The 21,433-nt window shown below is 41.2% G+C and overlaps 1 protein-coding gene across 4 annotated transcripts; it reads right to left on the minus strand.

Annotated features, from left to right (window-relative positions):
- Positions 1–406: 406 nt before the first annotated feature.
- On the minus strand, positions 407–20,042 carry pla2g6 (phospholipase A2, group VI (cytosolic, calcium-independent)). Of its 4 annotated transcripts, XM_079498173.1 has the most exons (21): positions 19,916–19,998; positions 19,615–19,708; positions 18,694–18,908; positions 17,798–18,007; positions 17,037–17,217; positions 14,470–14,657; positions 14,074–14,170; positions 13,666–13,848; positions 13,234–13,342; positions 11,899–12,015; positions 9,926–10,010; positions 9,659–9,822; positions 9,157–9,307; positions 8,311–8,447; positions 6,752–6,832; positions 5,492–5,566; positions 5,163–5,317; positions 4,973–5,024; positions 4,347–4,462; positions 3,839–3,912; positions 407–3,690 (listed from the first exon to the last, which is right to left on the minus strand). In XM_079498173.1, exons 3-21 carry the CDS (start codon positions 18,900–18,902, stop codon positions 3,546–3,548), a joined length of 2,529 nt encoding a protein of 842 aa, XP_079354299.1. In that variant the 5' UTR covers positions 18,903–18,908; positions 19,615–19,708; positions 19,916–19,998; the 3' UTR covers positions 407–3,545. The 4 variants fall into 4 exon arrangements, with proteins under 4 accessions (XP_079354299.1, XP_079354297.1, XP_079354298.1 ...); XM_079498171.1 differs by lacking the exon at positions 19,615–19,708 and having other exon boundaries at positions 19,916–20,042; XM_079498172.1 differs by lacking the exons at positions 6,752–6,832; positions 19,615–19,708 and having other exon boundaries at positions 19,916–20,042.
- Positions 20,043–21,433: the final 1,391 nt, after the last annotated feature.

Genomic DNA, 21,433 nt, shown 5'->3' on the forward strand with positions numbered 1-21,433 from the left:
AAAGAAAATGTACAAAGGATATAAATAAATGAATAAATAAAAGGGTAAATGAAGAGCGGCTTCATCGTAATTGATCAACTCAAGGAGAAGAGTTTGGCTCAGATTATAAATTGATTTAACTTGATTATTCGGCCAGGTCAAGCTTAAATCCACTCCTTTGTTCTGTTCTATTTATTCTATTATTACTATTTTATTAAAATGTCCAACTATTATGAAGTCCTTACAATATTATTTTTCTTTAAGTTACACACTTTAGCAGACAAGTCACAATTGTTAACTTAACTCTATGATAATTATTTCTATAATGGTACTGTGAAAAGTAGGTTTCATCCTGCAGCGAACATGAATGAGCTCAGCAAAAACGTAATGCAAGGCCAATGGGACAAACGGACAAAAGAACACTCAGTTCAATATTCAAATACTTTACTTATATAATTAGTACTATAATACAGTATACACCTCATATTGTCAAGTACAAGATGTAACACATTACTCCAAGTTATATAGTGCAGATAGAAGTTTGGATTCATTCCTCTTTACTTCAAGTAAGTTGTTCATTCATTCAAGTCCAGTTGAAACAGTCATCTTTCACGTATTAAAACAATGTATACATGTATTACCATTAAAGGCATGGAAATGGTTATATAAGGGTGGTTATATGAAATCAAGCCCACTGATAAAAAAGGCAGATGTGGTTATTTGACATTTAGCTTTGTCAAGCTAAGCTACAAGATTACAAGAACTAGATGCAGTCTTTTCTCTTCTTACATTTTTTTTCTTCCCTTCCGTCATATTATGAAGTCATATTGATTTGTTTCTGTACTTCTGAGGCCTGTGGCTGTTCTAGACAGCTGACCCGTTCTGTGCCACAGTGTAAAAACCTATGCCTTCTTTAGGTTGGGAAAATAACAAGGAACCAGACGGAGCAATTCATATGGACTACTTTCACAGCCAATCAAAATTGAGCTTTCGCACATACTTCTGACTCCCCCTCACTTTTGCCAAAGCACTCCCCCACAGGGCTATACAAGATCCGCTGACGTTTCCCTCTACACCAAATCTCTTTCCCAACAATAGCCGATGATGTACAAGCTCACAAAGCTTGCAGGTCTACCATTTTTGCTGAATGTTCGCTCCCAGAATAGGATCGGTGTAGTGATTTATGGTGCATTTACAATGTTTACAATAATATAAAATGTGATTTTGTTTTATTGCTAAGTAAAAGTAAGTAGTAGTTTGGGTTCAGATAACTGGTGATGAGAACCTACCCTTTTGTTTTTTTAACGCCTTATTTTTCAGTTATTGTATGTATGTATACTAGAATTTCGCGGGCCTTCGGCCCGCTCATCCTAACGCGATGCGTCGCAAATGGGAAGAAGGCAATGGCAACCCATGATGTTTTCATTTATGCATTTGCTTGGAAAGCGCAAAGTTGCCAAGCTGGCTGAGTGGCCCTGTTTGGTTTTGTGTATGTGCGTATGAAAGCGAGCATGGCAAGGCGCAGGAACAGTATACTGTACTGTACTGTACTGTAAGTCTTTGTACTGTACTGTAGTCATGTGTACTGTACTGTACTGTTCTCTGTACTGTTGTGTTAGTGTTTTTTTATTATTATTATTATTACATGGATTAATATTCAGATGTACTGTACTGTACTGTTCTCTGTGCTGTTGATGTTATAGTTAGTAGTGTTGTGTTATTATTTATTATTATTATTATTATTATTATTACATTGGTTAATATTCTGATGTGAGCTTTCTTTCTGTACTGTACTGTACTCATGTGTACTGTAGTGTTCGCTGTATTGTTGATATTATTGTTGTTATTAGTGTAGTGTTGTTATGTATTATTATTATTATGATTGAAAGAGCATGGCAAGGCGCAGGAACAGTATACTGTACTGTACTGTACTCATGTGTACTGTACTGTTCTCTGTACTGTTGTTAGTGTTGTGTGCTTATTTATTGTTATTATTATTATTACATGGATTAATATTCTGATGTACTGTACTGTTCTCTGTACTGTTGATATTATAGTTATTAGTGTTGTGTTATTATGTTTTATTATTATTATTATTATTACATGGATTAATATTCTGATGTGAGCTTTCTTTCTGTACTGTACTCATGTGTACTGTACTGTTCTGTGCTGTTGTTATGATTAGTGTAGTGTTGTAATTGTGTATTATTATTATTATTATTAGCGTCTTGTGGCGTGTGTGTGTGTGTGTGTGTGTGCCATTTCAGCTGCATCGCGAGGCGATCCAAAATCCCCCCCCCCCGCGCACGCACGCACGCACGCACACACACACTGGACGTAGCTGTTTGTTGTTGCAGCGCGCGCGTGTGCGTGTAGTGTTGTTGTTGGTATCCATATATGCGCCTGGGTTTGTCCCGCTTGTACCACGCCAGGTGTCGACGCGGTCGTGTTAGCATTATGGTAAGTGTCCAAGTTAGAATCAGAGTGTGCGCTGTGTAGTTCTTCTTCTTCTAGTAAACAGAAGCCGTGTGTGTGTCACACCAAAAGTGGTGACCTATAGAATCCTGTACATAGAAGCATCACGCAATCGTCTCCCTCCCTGTGTGGGTCACGTGGTGGGCTGTGAGCCAATGGGAGAGGGAATGTAGTGTTGCCAGGTCCGCGTATTGTAAGCGAGTGGTAGTGTGTGTAAGTAGCGTGTTGAATGGCATTTTTTTTGTGCTTGTTTTCATAGACGTGGCAAGAAATTAGGCGGGGGTGTCGGTGCTTGTGGCGTGTTTGTGTTTATTATTGATATTGATGTTGTTTGCGAGTGTGGACGGGAGCCGGCTGTAGTGGCAGTGCGATGACAGTTTTTACGCGGCTGGTGTCGAGTGTGGCCGTGCGGCGCGACATGAGGAGATAGGGAACCAACGACGCGGAGGGTAAGTGTGTGACGTGTTAGTGTGTTGTTGCAGTGTGTGTTGCAGCGTGTTGCAGCGTGTCAGTGACGTAGTAGCTGGTGCCTTTTGTTCCTGTCCTGGGGACACCTTTTGGGGACACCTTTTCAATTGTATATAAGATATCTAAATTACATAAATAATTCAACAAATCAAATAGTCAATCATTAATCAAATAATTCTAAAGAAAGTCAACAGATGAATCAATTACAAAAAACTATTGTTTGTTGCCAACCTGTACAGGAATGTCTTCATTCTTACTTGCAGTGCAGAGACCTTGGTGTACTACGGTGTAGTAACTCCAATAAGGTCGGATGTTGCTAGTTGCTACATAACATACACGTCCTCAGTGTTACAGCTAAAGCCTGTCTGTCACCATTACATCTCTTTCCTGTAACCCAGCACAGGTAACCCAGCAATACAATGCAACAACCTACTTGCGCTTTGCTGGTAAGATCTAATACCCGGCATACCTGACATTGTATTATGCACGTAGTCACAAGGCATTTTTTGCAGTCACACAGAAACGGAGCTTTACATCAAACATATTCAGTATGGACAATAATAACACCCTCCCTCCCTGCCTCACCGCCCTCTCATTGTCCCTCAGTCTCTCCATGGGGTGGGTCAGTTCTCCGCTAGCTGTTTGGCGAGTTCCTGGATGACCTCCCTCTTCTCGTACAGGTACATCTGGGTCTCCCACAACATGTTCACCAAAACAGCGTCGCTTACCTCGTCCAACATCACCTCCTGAGACAACTGAGGGCTCAACCTGGAGTGAAGGACAAGGGCAGGAGGACGTGGTGATGGATAAGGTCAGCGGTTGAGAGTCAAAAAACAGAGAGGGGAAGACTAATGAAAGACAGACATAGAAGTATAGATATAGTGAAATGATAATGGAACGTGTGTGATTGACCAACCTGTGGTACAATGTGTCAATCATCTCACACCAAGATCTGGCCCTGTCCACTGCACAGCCATCTGAGTCCGTACACTGTAGGGGTCGGAAATGGAGATACAAAAAAGCTCTTAGATTAGAAGCGTAAAATAATCACTCTCAGTTGTGGTGCTGCTGTTAGAAGGTGGGAAACAATTTTAAACACAATGTAGGTTACTCATCTCTGCATGTTGTCTACTCTAGAATGTATTTTAAATCTCTGTGTGCTTAATTGAAAGACCCCGCAGACCACAGTGGAAATGTTATGGCCTCTTGTTTGAGGTGGCAAATGCTGAGGTTTATTCGTTAAAATGTGTTATTTGTTGATGTCATTTGAATTAATTTGATCACGTAGGAAATCATTGTTTGTATTTTTCACAGTGTAATATTGCAAATTAGGGTGACCCTCAACGATTTCTCGGAGAATCTTAAATAAAGGTTGAATGAATGAATGAATTAATTAATTCATTCATTCATTAATATATACTTACACAGTCCACCAACATTTTGCCAAGCTCCTTGGCTCCTACAAAGCTCTTGGCCAGTTCCAGAGGGTTGGAGGGTCTGAAGACATCCACTGAATTCACCACCACCTGAGGAGGCTTGCCTGGAGATCGCACATGCATGTTTCAAAAACGTCAGTTAATAACACCACCATTAAAGCCCCACATGTCTGTCCCCTCAAAAGTAGACCAATCACAGCTCATGCTGCTAGTGGATTCTGCCTGAAGTGCGTGGTGAAATGAAGTCACAGTGAATATGACTTATAATGAAAGTGATTATTTTTCTGATAATTGCTTAGTTACACCAACATTGTTCTTGTTTCAAGCATTTTTTATGCTTTGCTGAGGAGTATTCATAAAGATTTCCATTTAGCCATTTGACCCTCATCACACTAGAACATGGACACAATCAGCCAGCCTGTTCGCCACTGAAAACTGAGCATTGTGGTTCGTTCACAAATTATCACAGCTGCAACCGTAGCATACTAAAGTTGATCAACTCAAGGAAGTAGTACATGTTATAATATTTTGTGTACTGCTAAGATTGAAGCAATTTATACATACATACAATACATTGTCCTCATACATACATTGCTGAAAAATATTTGACTTACCAGTGCCAAGAGAGACCACAATGCCTAGCTTCTTGATATCTTCACCACGCCCCTGAGGATGAAGAAGAGAGAACACAAAGATGAATGGCACAAACTATGTGATTGATAGTGAATATGAGTACACAACATGACACAGACAGAAAGAAGAAGAATAAAACATTGCATTTATTTATTTAATTGCCTACTGTACCTCTGATTTCAGGGCTTTGTTGTACTGGTGGATTTCTGTCATGGTGTCTAATGTTGGGTTATTGGCCAGCAGCCCTCCGTCCAGAAAGCGTCCCATTGGGCGGAAGTAGGTCGGTGCGGCACCACTTGAGCGGGCGGCTCGCCATACAATTTGCTCTGATTGGACATAAAATAAGATTATCAATCATGGACGAATGGATACGAGACAGATTTTGGTGGAAACCCGTGACCCGCAAAATCCAAAGTTCGGCGTGACCCCTGTGCCATTTCCGTGCTCATAGTGTCTCGTGGGCAACACACACACACACACACACACACACACACACACACCTTCATCAGTCACGCTACGCTTTCTGGGGGGCTGCACAGAGTATCCTACCATCAACACTTCCTCATCCTCCCATCCTGCAACAACAACACAGCTGGTGCTTAAATAACGTGGAAAACCTGGAGACTTAATATGCTTTGCATTAGGAATAGCTGTGTTATGTTCAAAAGAGTACTGTGTGTGAACTGTGAACTCACAAACATTTCCTGTTGCATTCCGAGTGATGAATGTTAAAGATGATAATACTGTACTTTTCTTTTCTTGCAAAACAGTGCTGTGTCATTACCATAGACTGTAGGTCATTACGAAACTGATATTTTCGGAAGTCTGAAGATCGCTATTTCGCCATAAACCGTTATAAACAGGGACAATGTCACGGCCACCGAGGGTAGTGGCTGTAAAACCACGCTGTATTGCTAGTTATTTTCACATTAATACGTTTTACCCCAGTGCCATCACTGGAGTAAACTTTTCAGCACAATGACATGTGCGTTTCAGAGACACACAGAAGACTGCTCTGTTTTATGTTTGCTAATGCAAAATACAGCCCTACAACAAAAATAGAGATCATTTAGAATTTGGTATAGGCTTTAATGCTTGGTGCACACTAGAGGATTTTAAAATCTTAACCGATAACATGGGAGACCACAGATATACTGAAATATTGTTATTTTGTATATGTTATTAATGACGATTGAGTCAAGAGTCAACGCAGGACCACACACCTGTCGATTTACGAGTGGGGATTCCTTGGACTTCACACTCACATAATTAAGCAATATTACACAAGAGGGTGTGGGTTAACGTGATTATTGCCACGACAGGGATGCGGTGAGGAACAAGACGAAGTCGAGTTCCGCAAGCATCACTGAAGTGATATTACACCCTCGAGTGTAATATTGCAATTATACAACAGTTGCCCTTAAAACTAAGAAAATCGCTGAAAGAATATATTTTTTTAATGACAGATGTAGTCACTACGACCACAAATGTCCCAAGAAACTAGCTAGCCTAGCCACCGAGTTTGCTAGCGCTCTGGGAGAACAGAGCAGCTGAATTCTTTGTTTTGATTAGGTGGTGAATGGTGCTGGTTTAACCCACGGCTAGAAGGCTGTTTCAACCAATCAGATTGCTTCCTCGAAACGACCTGTGGTATAATCAAACATAACTTCAGAGAAAAACAACATTTCTCCGAGCAAAAGTCAGAGATGTCTAAAAAAAGGTATGCTTTGAATTACAAAAAAAACTGGAATTGTCTTAACTTGATGGGGAACTTTCGTCAGAAATAGCAGATCTACTGTACAAGCTCACAACACGTCCCAACATTGTCTGGTGAAGAGATTCTGTGTGGAAGGAAGCAGACCGTGTACTGTTGTAACTCAGGTCCGTGTACAGACCGTGTACAGTTGTAACTCTAAGAATACAGGGTTTAAGTGGTTAATCACAAGAAGCAGGGGATTCATCTTGTGAAAGACAAGCTTTATGCCAGTGCTGGAATGTAACTAAGACCACAACATTTACTTAAGTACTGTACTTAATTGCAATTTTGAGGAATTTGTACTCATTTCCAAATTTCCAATACTTTTACTTCTACTTCGGATCCAAATATTGTACTTTTACTCCACTACATTTATTTGAAAACTTTAGTTACTAGTTATTTTGTAGGTTTTGATTATTATTAAAAAACATATAGTAACCACTGCAGCCTTATATACATTTTGGCCATTTGCCGATTTGTCCGAAAGACTATATTGCAGTATTGATAACCTTGAGTACTTTTTCCACCACTGCTTTATGCAATCAGCTGATGTGTCCTACAGTATACGTGGTGAATCCCTGTGAACTCATTGACAGGAGGAAATAACCCGACTCGATGCAATATATTTTCATATATTTGCACGTCAAAGTATTTGATTTCACTTCAACCAGTCAGCTCGCTCTACTGTGGGTTTCCGCTCAATATTCCATTGCTGTTCCTCTCGTTCGATAAGTCAGGTAAACAATCATAATGATCATGATATTTACAATTTAAAGTTGCGTGGACTCCCATCATCAAGTTGGTAACATTAAGAAAATGTCTGTAAACGCCTCACACTTCAGGATCATTTAGGCACATAACCGGTGATATCAGCCTCGAATCGGGAACTCCCCTGCGATTGTCAGGAGGGGCGACGTGAACCCCCAATTTTCCTTGTGTATGCCAGCATTGGAGAACACTTAGCAACAACAAACATTCCTTTGCAAGAATGATGCTTGAGCTACTGTAGCACTTGCTCTAGTGAGATTTTGCAATAACATTGTGGCAACAAGAGAGACGTTAGTAATAGCTACATCTGATCATGCAGTAAGTCAGGGGTTCTCAACGTTTTTGGCCGGGGACCCCCGGAAATGCTTTGGCAATGTCTCGGGACCCCCGCCCGCCCCCTCCCGACCCCCAATATAAATTGACTGCTACAATAACCTTAAACCATTTTGGGCGGGAACCCCTTTTGGTGTTTTAAGCATTGTTATAATTTAGCTATTGAAAAATAGCAGATCTACAAGCTCATAGCGCGCCACCGAGTGGCGCGCTACGAGCTTGTAGGTCTGCTATTTTTGAAAAAAAGTGAAAATAAAATTTATAAATAAATCTTTTTTTTTTTTCTTTTTTTTGGAAAATAATTTGGGGACCCCCTAAAATATTTTGGCGACCCCCCGAGGGGTCGCGACCCACGGGTTGAGAACCCCTGCTCTAGTGAGATTTTGCAATAACATTGTGGCAACAAGAGAGACGTTAGTAATAGCTACATCTGATCAAGCAGTAAGTGCAGCCAGACTGTACCCTGTGGGATGGTGAGGGGCTTGAACGTAGCTGTAGTGGCGTAGGGGGGCTCTCTGTGGCTGGAGGGAGGATCATAGTTCCTGAAGATGTGCAGCTCCCCTGGGTGTCTGTCTGCAAGCACACTGGTCACCATTACCCTGTACAATATGAAAGAGAAAACGGTTAACACAAAACCACACTGGATAATATACCATCAAACTACTTCAAAAACGTCACTGACGTCCACGGTCACAACACCAGAGGGAGCTCCACAAATCACGTTCAACCCAGATTCCCGAAATGTGGAATGCCGTACCAACAGTCATAAAAAAAACACAAGCAATTACAGGTGGCTGCAACTCGGAACTTGTCTGGAAACTGTTTGCTGTACATATTTATATTTTCAATTTATACTCGTTTATATGTTTTTGCAAAGTATTGTCTATTTGTCTGACTGTCATTAAATGTTTTGATGGATCCCAATGGAAACAAGCCATAGTGCTTCCTTGGGTGTAAACTGTAAATTCTCTTAATAAAGTATTCAATCAATCGAAAATGACACAGTAAGAGACACAGTAAACAAAAACCCACACTGGTTACCAATACCCTGTCCAAGATGAAATAAAGAAACGGCAGGAAACCACACTTAAAAAAAAAGGAACTGGCGCAAGAAACAAGAAATGGTAAATGAGGAACTGAAAGAAAGCAGAAATGTAGTCATGTGGGCAGTCAAGTAAGGCCATGGGAGACAGTGATCAGTGTTATGTACTCAAAATGTAGGTACTACATTTTGAACTTTAACTTGAACGTGTTGTTCAAATAAATAAATAAAACATTGACCCCACACTCCGGTGTTGTTGCAGTTACCTGGGATATCGAACTTCTGTCATCTTGGTGTTCTCTCCGAACTCTTTCTTCAGGAAGTCCTCGAGCGGCGCTGACTCATAGGGCCGGGACCCCTTGAACACTTGCTCCTTCATTCTGAAGTATAGACAGCGCAGATAATCCATCGACTTACCTAAACGCAGGGACGAAAAACAGAGCCATGGACTTCAGAATCAGAACCACAAGTACAGTGAATGTTACGCAATATTGGAGTGACACAAATATACAGACATAATAATTTCGACAGTAGTCATACAAACTAATGCAAATACAAAACAAAACAATAACTATGAAAGGTCGCACACGCGGACATGCACACAAAGCCCCACACACACACACACACACACACACACACACACACACACACACACACACACACACACACACACACACACACACACACACACACACACACACACACACACACACACACACACACACACACACACACACACACACACACACACACAAAAGGCTGTCTCACCATGGACGATGGCCAGTGCCAGGATGCCTCCAGTGCTTGTACCAGACACCCAGTCAAAGAGCTCTTTGATGGGCCTGCCAGCCTCTCTCTCCAGGGCTATAAGCATCTGGATCAACACCAGACCCTTTATCCCTCCACCATCCAGACACAGCACTCTGTCTATCCTGGAAGGACAGGACAAGATCATTATATCAGTGAGATACATGCCTGCATTTCACCCAGTCCTTTTAATTCTGCAGTGAGAGCATAACCTTTTGCCAAACATACTTATTTTTCGATGGTTTAGGGCCGTCAACACTGGATGTTCCTATAGCGCCCACTGCGGCCGCCACATGCATGATGTCCCCAAACCCTGTCAGCCAATGACAGATCATTAACTTGACTATAAACATAAGAAACTACAGATGACAAGTGATAGAATTATAATATCCACACTCGCTATGTATTCAACAGCCTAACTTGTGTTATTTTATTTACGTTTAACATTTCCCCCCCCCCCCCCCCCCCCCCTTTTTTTTTTACAGCAAAAAATGGGCTTGGAGGAGAATCCTTTCATTAGGCATAAAAGCTCTTTAACTTGGAGTGTTAACAGTTAATCATGGTTAGAACTGCATCATGATGTCATATTTGTATAAATTAACAATGCAGTGCATAGTAGGATCCTTGGATACAGCAGCTGTATCCTATGTAGCACATGGGGTAGGCCACCTTGGGCACGGGTGCCAACATTGGCACATGGGAGGGTGATCACTGGCACACTGGCATAGCTGTGAGAGAGGTATTTTCTTTTAAAATGAAGTATTAAAAAAGGGGTTTAGTTAGTTAAATTAGGCCCATATATATTTTATATTATATGTATACCAATGACATCCTGCACATAATTCTACATTCATTCAAACTCTGAAGTCTTGACTGGGGAGGGAGTCTGGGAGATAGGTTGTCTGTACATGAACACAGCAAACAAAACCAACAATCAAATCCAATAAATATGAAAGTGAAACTTACTGTAATTAGGTTATGCTGCATAATGTATTATGTATAATACAAAGATATGTTTCTCCCTTAAAACATGCCTCTTGTTTTGATGGTTATTTGATACATACGTTGGGCAAGTTCAACAGCACAAAGTAAGTATATTGTGTCTCTGGACAGTGTGATGTTGGCTGTGGTACAAAATGCAGTGCAAGTCCCATATTAGAATGAAGCACTAAGTAGAAGCACTTACGTAAGTAGAAGCGCTTCGAATCGTATCACTCACTAATGAATTTGTTCAATCCAATCTGAGAACTGCTGACAGTTGCTTTGAAAAACAGGACGGGTGTAACACGGGTCACGGGTGCATGAGCTACAATTATATACAATAAATAAATACATATTTGTTACATTTTTGGTTAATTGGTCCTTTGTCGTGTACACGGTTAACAATTTTAACATTCCATCCCTAACGGTCTACAAACACCACACCAAGCACAAAAACAGATAAACGACAAGATGAAGGCCTGGGTGGTGCGCAAACGTTTTTTTTTTTTTTATCATTACAAAATAACAAACCAGCTCATTATTTCCATTGAAAACTCAGAGTAAAGCAAGCGTCGAAGCGGTTACGGTTGAGAGGGAGGTTCTCTGAGGACACGCCAGCCCCTCCAGGGACTCATGAAGAAGACATTCAGCCGGGGGGCTTAGGGGGTAAGACCACTTTTGTAGAGGTTTGGGTTGTGTCATGATGTTTGGGTTTGCCATGATGTAACTCCAAATGTGGACAAGAAGTCAAAAATAATTGATTGCTCCAGTGACTAGAAATTGATAATTCAAAATATGCTCTTTTAGTATGTATAAAAACACACACAAAAGTTGATTCAGACAATATAGAGCATCACCAAAACTCATGCTGTTTTATTTATTTTTATAAAAATGTTAACTTCCTGTTGATTTAGCCATTTTTATTAGATAGATAACCCAGACTGGAGCCGTGGACCCGGCTTTGTTTGTGTTTGTTTACGTACTAAAAGAGTGACTTTGAGAGCTGTTTCAGCATACAATGCAAGTAAATGTGGAGCACATTTTGAATTATCAATTTCTAATCACTGGAGCATTATTTTTTTTTCTTGTCCACATTTAGAGTTACACATTTGGAGTTACATCATGGCAAGGTAACTACACAACCAAAACCTGGTAAGTGGTCTTAACCTTTAAGTAAAGGAAAGGAAATGAGAAGAAATGGCATGGAGGACGGGCATTACCTATGCCTGGAGAAGTGGCCTTGACGTTGCTGGGGGGAGGACTGTTGGGGGAGGGAGGGAGACACCGCTGTACCCCTACATGACACAGCATGTCCAGCAGTATCTTTCTGTTAGGGCCTACAGCACACACACACACAAGCCAATGGGGTTAGACCAGGGGTTCTCAACCCGTGGGTCGCGACCCCTCGGGGGGGTCGCCAAATTATTTTAGGGGGTCCCCAAATTATTAAAAAAAATATATATATATATACATGTTTTTTTTTGTTTTTTTTTTCACGATTTTTCAAAAATAGCAGACCTACAAGCTCGTAGCGCGCCACTCGGTGGCGCGCTATGAGCTTGTAGATCTGCTATTTTTCAATAGCTAAATTATAACAATGCTTAAAACACCAAAAGGGGTTCCCGCCCAAAATGGTTTAAGGTTATTGTAGCAGTCAATTTATATTGGGGGTCGGGAGGGGGCGGGGCGGGGGTCCCGAGACATTGCCAAAGCATTTCCGGGCCAAAAACGTTGAGAACCCCTGGGTTAGACATGCGCGCACATCAAGACATGCACGGACGAAGTGTGAGGAAGAGGGAGGGATAAAGAGAGAGGGAGGGGATGAGAAGAAACGGACTGAAGAGAATGCATTTACAAATAAAATAATCCAAACAAACCGCTAGCACATCCTTCAAGATAAAAGTGGTGAGATCACATATTATAAAGCCTGGTTTTTACTATATTTAACTAACTACCAGTGTTGTACTCCAAAAATAGCAGATATACAAGCTCACAAAGTGTTGTGCTGCGATGCGTTGTGAGCTTATAGATCTACATTGAGCATCTAACAAAGTATATCTCAGGTTTATTAATACACCCCATCAAACCTGCAACAAACACACACATGTTATAACACTGCATAGAGAGAGATGCATCCATGAGTGACTAATTATGATATAATGTTGTCTGACTCAATATTGTTGTATTATTTTACAAATACGATACGACATATGCATGCCTGGATAATGAAAAGTCTAAAAAAACATGGGTGAGTTGTTTGAACAATAACTACAAGAGCAGATTTAACAAGTTTGTTAAATGATGACATACTGTTTGATGTTCACATCTTCTGTGTAAACCTTGCGTATCATGTTAATTATTACATTCTAAACCAATCTAAACCATTTACAACAATGCACATGCTCTTCAATGGACATACTGTAGATGTTAGCTTGTGAGTCTCAAACTGGCTTGTAAGATCAGGGTAAGGCCCTTTAACTTGGCCCTTAGGGTTTTCCTCAACCTCTGCTCACTTCTTTTACAATGTCCATCATAGTTCCATAATATATCCCTACCTTTGCTGGTACGTGCAGCGATGAGTCCTGGTGTCTCTCCCAAGTCATTGTGAATCTCTACGTCTGCCCCGAACACAATCAGAGCCTTGATCAGTTCCATGTGGTCCAGCTACAAAGCAGAGGGTAAAACATGGAACCGCATATTCAATAAAAACAAATATATAGTTCATCCATAATTACTATGAGAAGACAATAATTGCATAGAAGACATATAGACTACATAGAAATAATGGATAATAAAACATACAGGACGTTTTATGTAGACCAACTAGCTTGGTAGCTAATAGTTGTTTCTCCGGTAGTTTTTGTCATTTCCCAGGGAAATCAACGAGACTCTATTACACAAGTGTTGCAATCTATTAGGGATATCTTTAACCTGGATTAAACAGACTGGTATATTTCATGGGAAGAGCGTATATTTCCTACACACACCTTCATTGCCAGGTGCAGAGCAGTGTTTCCGTCCTGCCCTTTGAGGTTGGCGTCTCCTCCATGAGTGAGCAGCACCATGGCTGCCTCGAAGCGGTCCTTCTTGGTCAGGATGTGGAGGGCGCTCTCCCCCGTCTTACTGAGGTAGTTCACTAAGCAGCCACGCTCCAACAGCATGAGGCACATCTGGCAGAGAGAGAGAGAGATATAGAGAGAGAGAGAGAGAGAGAGAGAGAGAGAGAAAGGTAGAAAGCAATTGAAAGAGAGACGTGGACATGTAGGCAGAGAAGAGAAAGAGAGAGGGATTAACAGATGTGTTCCTCAAGCACTGAATTTGTGTCATTTGTCATCTGTTGCAGCATGTGAATTTACAGTATAAAGACTACTATACTATATTGTGTTGTTCTTTACCTCAGCTGTCTTGACCCAGTGTAGAGGGGTTCCTCCATACAAAAGATCCTCCGCCTGCAGCTGGCCTGGGTCTGCCGTCAGGATAGCCTCAGCACAGCTAGCAGAGAAACGGACAGGAAAAGTGGGACTAGTACGCACACATATTCAGACATGCATATCGTTGCTGTTGGGCAGAAACCTTGGGAAATAACCCTTGTTCCAATGGATACAATGTAGTTACTATTTATCTACACTTTTCAATATCCATAAAACCCACAGACAGACTTAACCACTTTCAACCTGGGCATGGGCATGTCACTATACTACAGAAGACGAAGAGCAAAGAACACAAAGAAGACAAACAGCACACCTATCCATGATTATTAATAAATCCACAGCATCATCCATCTCACTCACCCCTTTTCATTGTATTTCATGGCAGTGTGTATAGGGTACCCACTGCCTCCGACGACGTCGCACCTGGCACCGCCGCTCAGGAGGGCCTTGACGGACTCCACCCGGCCCAGGCGACATGCCACGTGGAGCGGTGTCTCCCCAGAATTGTTGAGCTCATCCACCCCCGCACACAGGCGTGAGCACAGCACCTGGTGCCATGAAAGATGGACGGAGGGTTAGAGGAGACAGGAAGATGCAAAACAGAATGGGGGTTAATAGAATGATGATGAAGAAGGTACAACTGTAATAACACACACACACACACACACACACACACACACACACACACACACACACACACACACACACACACACACACACACACACACACACACACACACACACACACACACACACACACACACACACACACACACACACACACACACACACACACACACACACACACACACACACACACACACACACTTCTTTGCCTAGGGAACAGTCATGTTGTAAAGCAACCACACAATTAACTCAACATGCATCTCATCCTGTTACTATAGTAATACAACACTGCGCGTTCCAACCTATGGTTCCAACGAGCAGGAAAGAGGCAGAAACAGAATAGCCTAGCTAGCCTCTGACGTTTTACACTAGCGGATAGAAAAAATAAATAAGCGACCCTGGCGACAGTCCATGTCGATTATTCAAGTATGTTAGGATCAGTATCACTATCACACAGTATTGCTTAAGTTTTGTAACAAGTCTAATCACTTTGCATGTGATCTACAACTGGTAAACAGCAATGTTACCAAAGATGTAGCAATGTTTCATGACATTTAAGGTTCCATTTTAAAGATCTTTAAAACGTTGTGACTGGTTATCACTCAATCCCCCGCTTCCCAAATTACCTCAGCAATGCAATGCAAAGTGCATCTCGGTCGATGATAGAATAGCGATATAACATGACCCATCAGTGGATGTTGTGAAGGGAGGGAGGAGGGGCTAGAGCTAGACTCATCTCAGATGAAGTCACTCGAGTCAGGTTTCAGCAACCTCACACCAAGCTTACCACAGTACTACTACCTGACTGGAAACCTGCTTTCTTTCTATTTCATGCTCAGTTCTGTGATCTGGTCTAGAGCCCCACCTACTGCATCCCGTAATTCACACGCACGCACGCACGCATGCACGCACACAATATCCGCTTCAGACCCAGACCGGCTCAACAACCTGCAAAGTGAATTGATCCCAGTCTATGAGACTAGGCATACTAGGGATAGATGATTTTAACTTTTTGTGTGAATATACAGTATTTGTATTTTGATCAATCTGTATTGTATGGTATTCTACACTACATGGTCCTTCGATTTAATCCTGTGATGAGGTAGGACCTCTGCTGGTTGACAAGAGGTATTGCATCAAAGTCAATACAGTATGCAATGAAGCCTATGTTCTGTGCTAGACCACAAATTGTCTTTTGATTAAGCAATAATACACAAGAGGGTGTCATTAATGGCACACCTGCGTTGCTGCAGGACACTTTGAAATATTTATTTCTATTGATGACAACTCCTTACTGATGCTTTGAGGCTCTACCCTCCTTTGACTTGGTAGTAAACAGCTCATTCTCAACAGAAGACTTTTCATCTGTTATTGAAAATTTCAAGCAGCATTTTTCACTGTGGTCAGTGGTGACTTGCATACCATTTATTTTCGACCACACCTTATGCACTCCATTAATCATTTGCCTTTCAAAAATACATGTTGTTATCCCACAAAGGATTGAACAAACATATTGCCATTTTCAGGGAATTATGTCTACTGTGTAGCTGTTTTGTTGTCGGGTACCAAACTACCACAAATCTTGTACGTGTCATCCAGACACAAATTCTTAAAAGATTAGATTGTGAACAATTAGGATAGTCATGTTTTTACATTATTAATGTGCCGTTGGTTCATAAAATGCACACATGTTGGCAGATACTGTATAAATACATTATCACAACTCTTCTGAGTTTTGCATTCTTTCACACTCTTCATCAGTTTACGGTGTTCGTTCATAGCCATATGTGGTTCTCTTTCATGAGCCCATGCACATACAGTACTATATGCTGCTGTAGCATGAGCTGTAATTCGTCTGTTCTTGTGTGTACATGTATACTGTAGTGTAGTCGATACATTCATACATAAGCACTGTACAGTTGGGTGCCACCGATATTGTCCCTTATCATTTGACCCATTTAGGCCTGACCTCAATTCTTTTTTAAATCCTTCTAAATCCTCCAGTTTTCTGAAATAAATATTTTCACGATTTTTCAAAAATAGCAGACCTACAAGCTCGTAGCGCGCCACTCGGTGGCGCGCTATGAGCTTGTAGATCTGCTATTTTTCAATAGCTAAATTATAACATAATGTTTAAAACACCAAAAGGGGTTCCCGCCCAAAATGGGTTAACTGTCCTTTTGCGCAGATCACGCAAACCTCAGCAAAAAGAAAAGGACAATATCGATGGCCTCCAACTGTACATACACACAGTATGCTGTAAAACAACACAGGGGAGACAAAAGTCCTCCGATTCTCACCTGTATGACAGCAGGAGAGTCCTGCTTGGCGGCGGAGTGCATGGGTGACTCTCCGTTACGGTCCTTGATGTCAGTGCGAGCCTGGCTCTCCTCCAGCAGCTGTTTCACACACACCACGTCGCCACGCTCACATGCCAAGTGCAGAGGTGTCTGTCCTGACGTGTCCCGTGCATTGATCTGACTACAAAAGCAAATAGCAGTTGTGTAATTTCAGCAATTACAATTTATAGTTTTCCTGGGCAATTCGCAATAACAAGAGTATTTGAGGATTGAATGCGTCTTGCTCAACACAAACAATTCACAAACAAGTTGGTGGACATTTGGCTGTTACCAGACAGCAGACCAGACTCAGAGCATTTTCATTAGTTACAACTGTGGTTTCAGTATTTTAGTTATAAAATCTCACAATCTCACAAGTAGCAATTATAATAATCAACTATCAATCAATAATGAATATATTTACTACAATGTACAATACTTAACTCAGAACAGTGTTATATGCACACTTGCAGAGTTATAATAAACACTGAGGAGAGGACTTTACTGTGTAGATAGAAGAACAGGTGAACAGAAATACGTAGAGATTAGAAGGAAGGAAATCTGCACACCGGAAGACATCGGTGTGTGGACTTCCTTCCTTCTAATTTATAAAAGAACGCACATGAAAATAGCAGTGCCCACCCACAGTCACTGAAAATAACTGAGTGCCATATCTAGAAAATGCAGCTCTCCAGTCCAGAAAAGAAGAATCTCAGTCTGACCTCTGCACATAGTTGTGTTTCAGGCACTCCCTCAGGCCAGTGTCCACAGCGATATGGGCAGAGCTCCAGTCAGGGTGGCTACGGAGGCAGTCTACTATTGGCTGGGTTGTTTCGGCCTTTAGCAGAAGGGTCTCATAGAATGGGCGGAGCTTGAGGGCATACTGTGGGAACCAGTTCATGGCATTCTCCTCGGTCGAAACCTGGAATAGCCTAAAAGGATGCCAGTGGATGTAACTGTCAGTGATGTAATGACCTTTTACTTACAGAAGACTAAGAAGGAGCTTATCATTAGATACTTAGATAGATAGATACGCCAACCAGAATGCCTCCCCTTGCGTTATAATGATTTGCTTTAAATTAGAGTGGTCATCTGGTCTATGTACATTTACTTAATCAATCACAAATAGCATATCACACATATCCCTTTGATATACTGTATAGAACAGTGGTTCTCGATGTGTGGTCGTGGACCAGTGTGGGCCAGACCGCACCAGGGCAACTACTGTAGTTGCAACTCCTTGCTACAAAACCATAGCATGCAATGGCAGTTGCAAGTAGTTGCATTGGGGTGGACTAGACTTTGCATTGGTGCGGTCTGGCCTTAGGGTCATTACGTGGGTTCCACTAAGGGGGTTCCCTTTCAACTACATAATTGGTAGTGTTACCAATTAAATGTGACCCCAAGTCCTGTCTCGCATAAATCTTTCATCACTCTTTGGCCTTGGTTTCCTATCGTGACTGACCTATCTGAAATAACATTAAACTGCAAAAAGAATGTATCTTAAATAATAATTGTTTTACGTGTCAGTCTGTGGAAATCTATATGGTTGGCTAAACGTTTGTGTGTGGGCTTTCAGTCTGATTGTCTACATTGTAATCAATATTTTTTGTTTTACCTTAGAGCCATAGTTGGAGTTTCGGGACACGTAAGCAGACAGTCCCATGACTGATATGAAGGGTTTTTGAAAAGAAACAAACGTCCCTCCTCCTTAAGCCGGACTTTTCCACTGTAGTCAGACAATTGTACTTCTCGGACCCGATAAGGGTTTGAGAAGAGGTTGGACACAGATGTGACTGTGTCGAATATCCGACCAATGAACTGCATCTTTATCTGGAGAAAGAGATGGAAAAAGCTGTGGAAAGAACATAGGCAACTGCACACTATATTGTAATATAGCTAGGCTATCTTGCAGTGGATATATTTCAACAGTACATAGGCAGCTACAGTATATACATAATATATACTTGAACTATAGTTACAAAAATAATACTGTACTCTCATCAACACTACAACACTACTAAACCATTATTGCAGGCAAGGACTTGTTTAAATACACAACTGAAATTATGTCTGATGTCTGCAGTCAAGCACTGCACTGTTGAGAGCTTTTTATTATGGCATATTGTTATGTAGCCCTGAAACATGACCGTCATGATTATCATGACACGAGCATCATGTGAACCATGGCTATAATTGTTATGTTATGTTTGATGAATTGAACATGGTGGACCCTATTGGAAACGAGTGTAATGCTTAATTGGGTCGTCCACTCACAGTTAACAGCCTTTGTATTGAGTTTGTGCTTGAAATGTACTGTAATTCTGCAAACTGTTAATACATTTTTCAATCAATCAATCAATCAATCAATCAATGTTAACTTTAAATTAATAAAGAGTTAAGTCTTAAAAAGACAAAAGAGTGGCTGCACACACTGATAGCCAAAGTGCCGATTATTTATTAGGATGCAGAGTAAGGACCAACGTTTCGGCAGATGTACAACTGCCTTCTTCAGGGTATGAACTTTAAATTAAATTACCTCCACTCCAGCTCACAAAGATGGACTATCACACTGAGCCGAGGGGTCACACGTCACAGCAGCTTCAAGGCAGGCTGACCATTAATATCACACACTACGAATAAAGTACACTAGTCAATTCAGCTGTTTCTTACCACTTCAATCAATACGACACGATCATTAACCCAAGCTAAGGGCAGCTTAGGGCAGCTATGCTTAAATGTTCCAACGTCCTTATACCACTAATCGGTTATCTACCTTTAGTCGCGGCAGTATAATCGCATTCGCATTCATAAAATGAGCGTCATGTAGTTGACTGTACCTGCTGCGCTCCGTTGGGATGTGATCCGGATGACAGTTCACAGCTATGGATGACAGTCGACTTTTGATAATACATCAACAACCGGGTCGCTGCAACCAACCCTCACTGATGTCACGGATAATGCGAGCTGCACCAATCACAGACCAGGGACTTGCAGATGGATAAGTCAAATGGGCGGGCCATAGCAGCTAGGGTCCAATCGCACACTGGGCAGCTTAGCAGCTAGGTCTGAGATCAGTACAGATCAGTCTTTTTTCCCTTTTATTTTTTTAAATATTAATCTACGAATATGAAAATAAGTTCGAAAACGACATTATAAAACGTTATAAAATCTATATAGATAGATACAATAGATTCATTAAAATGTAATAACTATCAGGTATTCACTATTCAGGTTAGTAAACAGTGTAGTTTATGGAGTAAGGTGGTAATATTAAATATGTTACATCTTACAATTTAGCCTCCACACAAACTCTGTACAGTCATGAACTGTTAATGTCACTGTTGTCATATTGTTACTTTGACAGTGGCACAGCTCATGCTCCAATCAGTGTGTTGGCCTTTTGCCCTGTTGAGGCTGCTGATATAGCTATGACAAAGCACATTAAGTGAGCGAGTAATGAAAATAGTGAAGCCTACTGTAAAGGCCAGACCATGCAACTAGTCACTCACAACTGCCATTGGGGACATGGTTGCAATTGATTGATTGATTGATTGATTGATTGATTGATTGATTGATTGATTGATTGATTAACAGTTTGCAGAATTACAGTACATTTCAAGTACAACTCAATACAAAAACTGTTAACTGTGAGTGGACGACACCATAAAACATTACACTTGTTTACAATAGGGCCCACCATTATCAATTCATCAAAATGATGTTGCGACTAGCATTGCAGGTTGCATAGCTGATCTACAAGCTCACAACATGTCACGTTGTGCGCTTGTAGATCATCTATTTTTGGTGCATGACATAATATAAATATAAATCAGGCTGAGGCATAGCACCAACCGTAACCTCTAAAATCTAACATGTTAATGCATAATCCTAACCCCAACCTGAATCTTTTCCTATTTGTAAACTTACCCTAAAAAGTAAAAATCCTGTAATAATATAACCCAATAATAACCCAAAAGCTTCTATCTATAAATGCACCAAGTCTCTGTCTGTCTGTGTGTACTGTTGTAATCCACGTAATTTGAGAACCGTTCGCCCCACTGACATCACAACACTCCATATTTGGGCATGTCTGACATCACAACACTCCATATTTGGGCATGCCTGACACAGAACTCCATATATAGGAATAAAGGGACAAAGAGAGACAGATACAGAAATCTCCATATATGGGCATAAAAAGGGCAGACAGATGGGTGGAACGGGTACTCTGACACGGGTACTGCATAGCCGGGTGGGACATCGGGCATGGATCTCCAATTTCTATCGTTACCGACTCAGTGCTCTACAGCAGGGTAGATTACTACTAAATTACTAGTCTAGTAATAATAATATTA

Source organism: Electrona antarctica (assembly GCF_951216825.1).
Source record: "Electrona antarctica genome assembly, chromosome: 4".
NCBI lineage: Eukaryota > Metazoa > Chordata > Actinopteri > Myctophiformes > Myctophidae > Electrona > Electrona antarctica.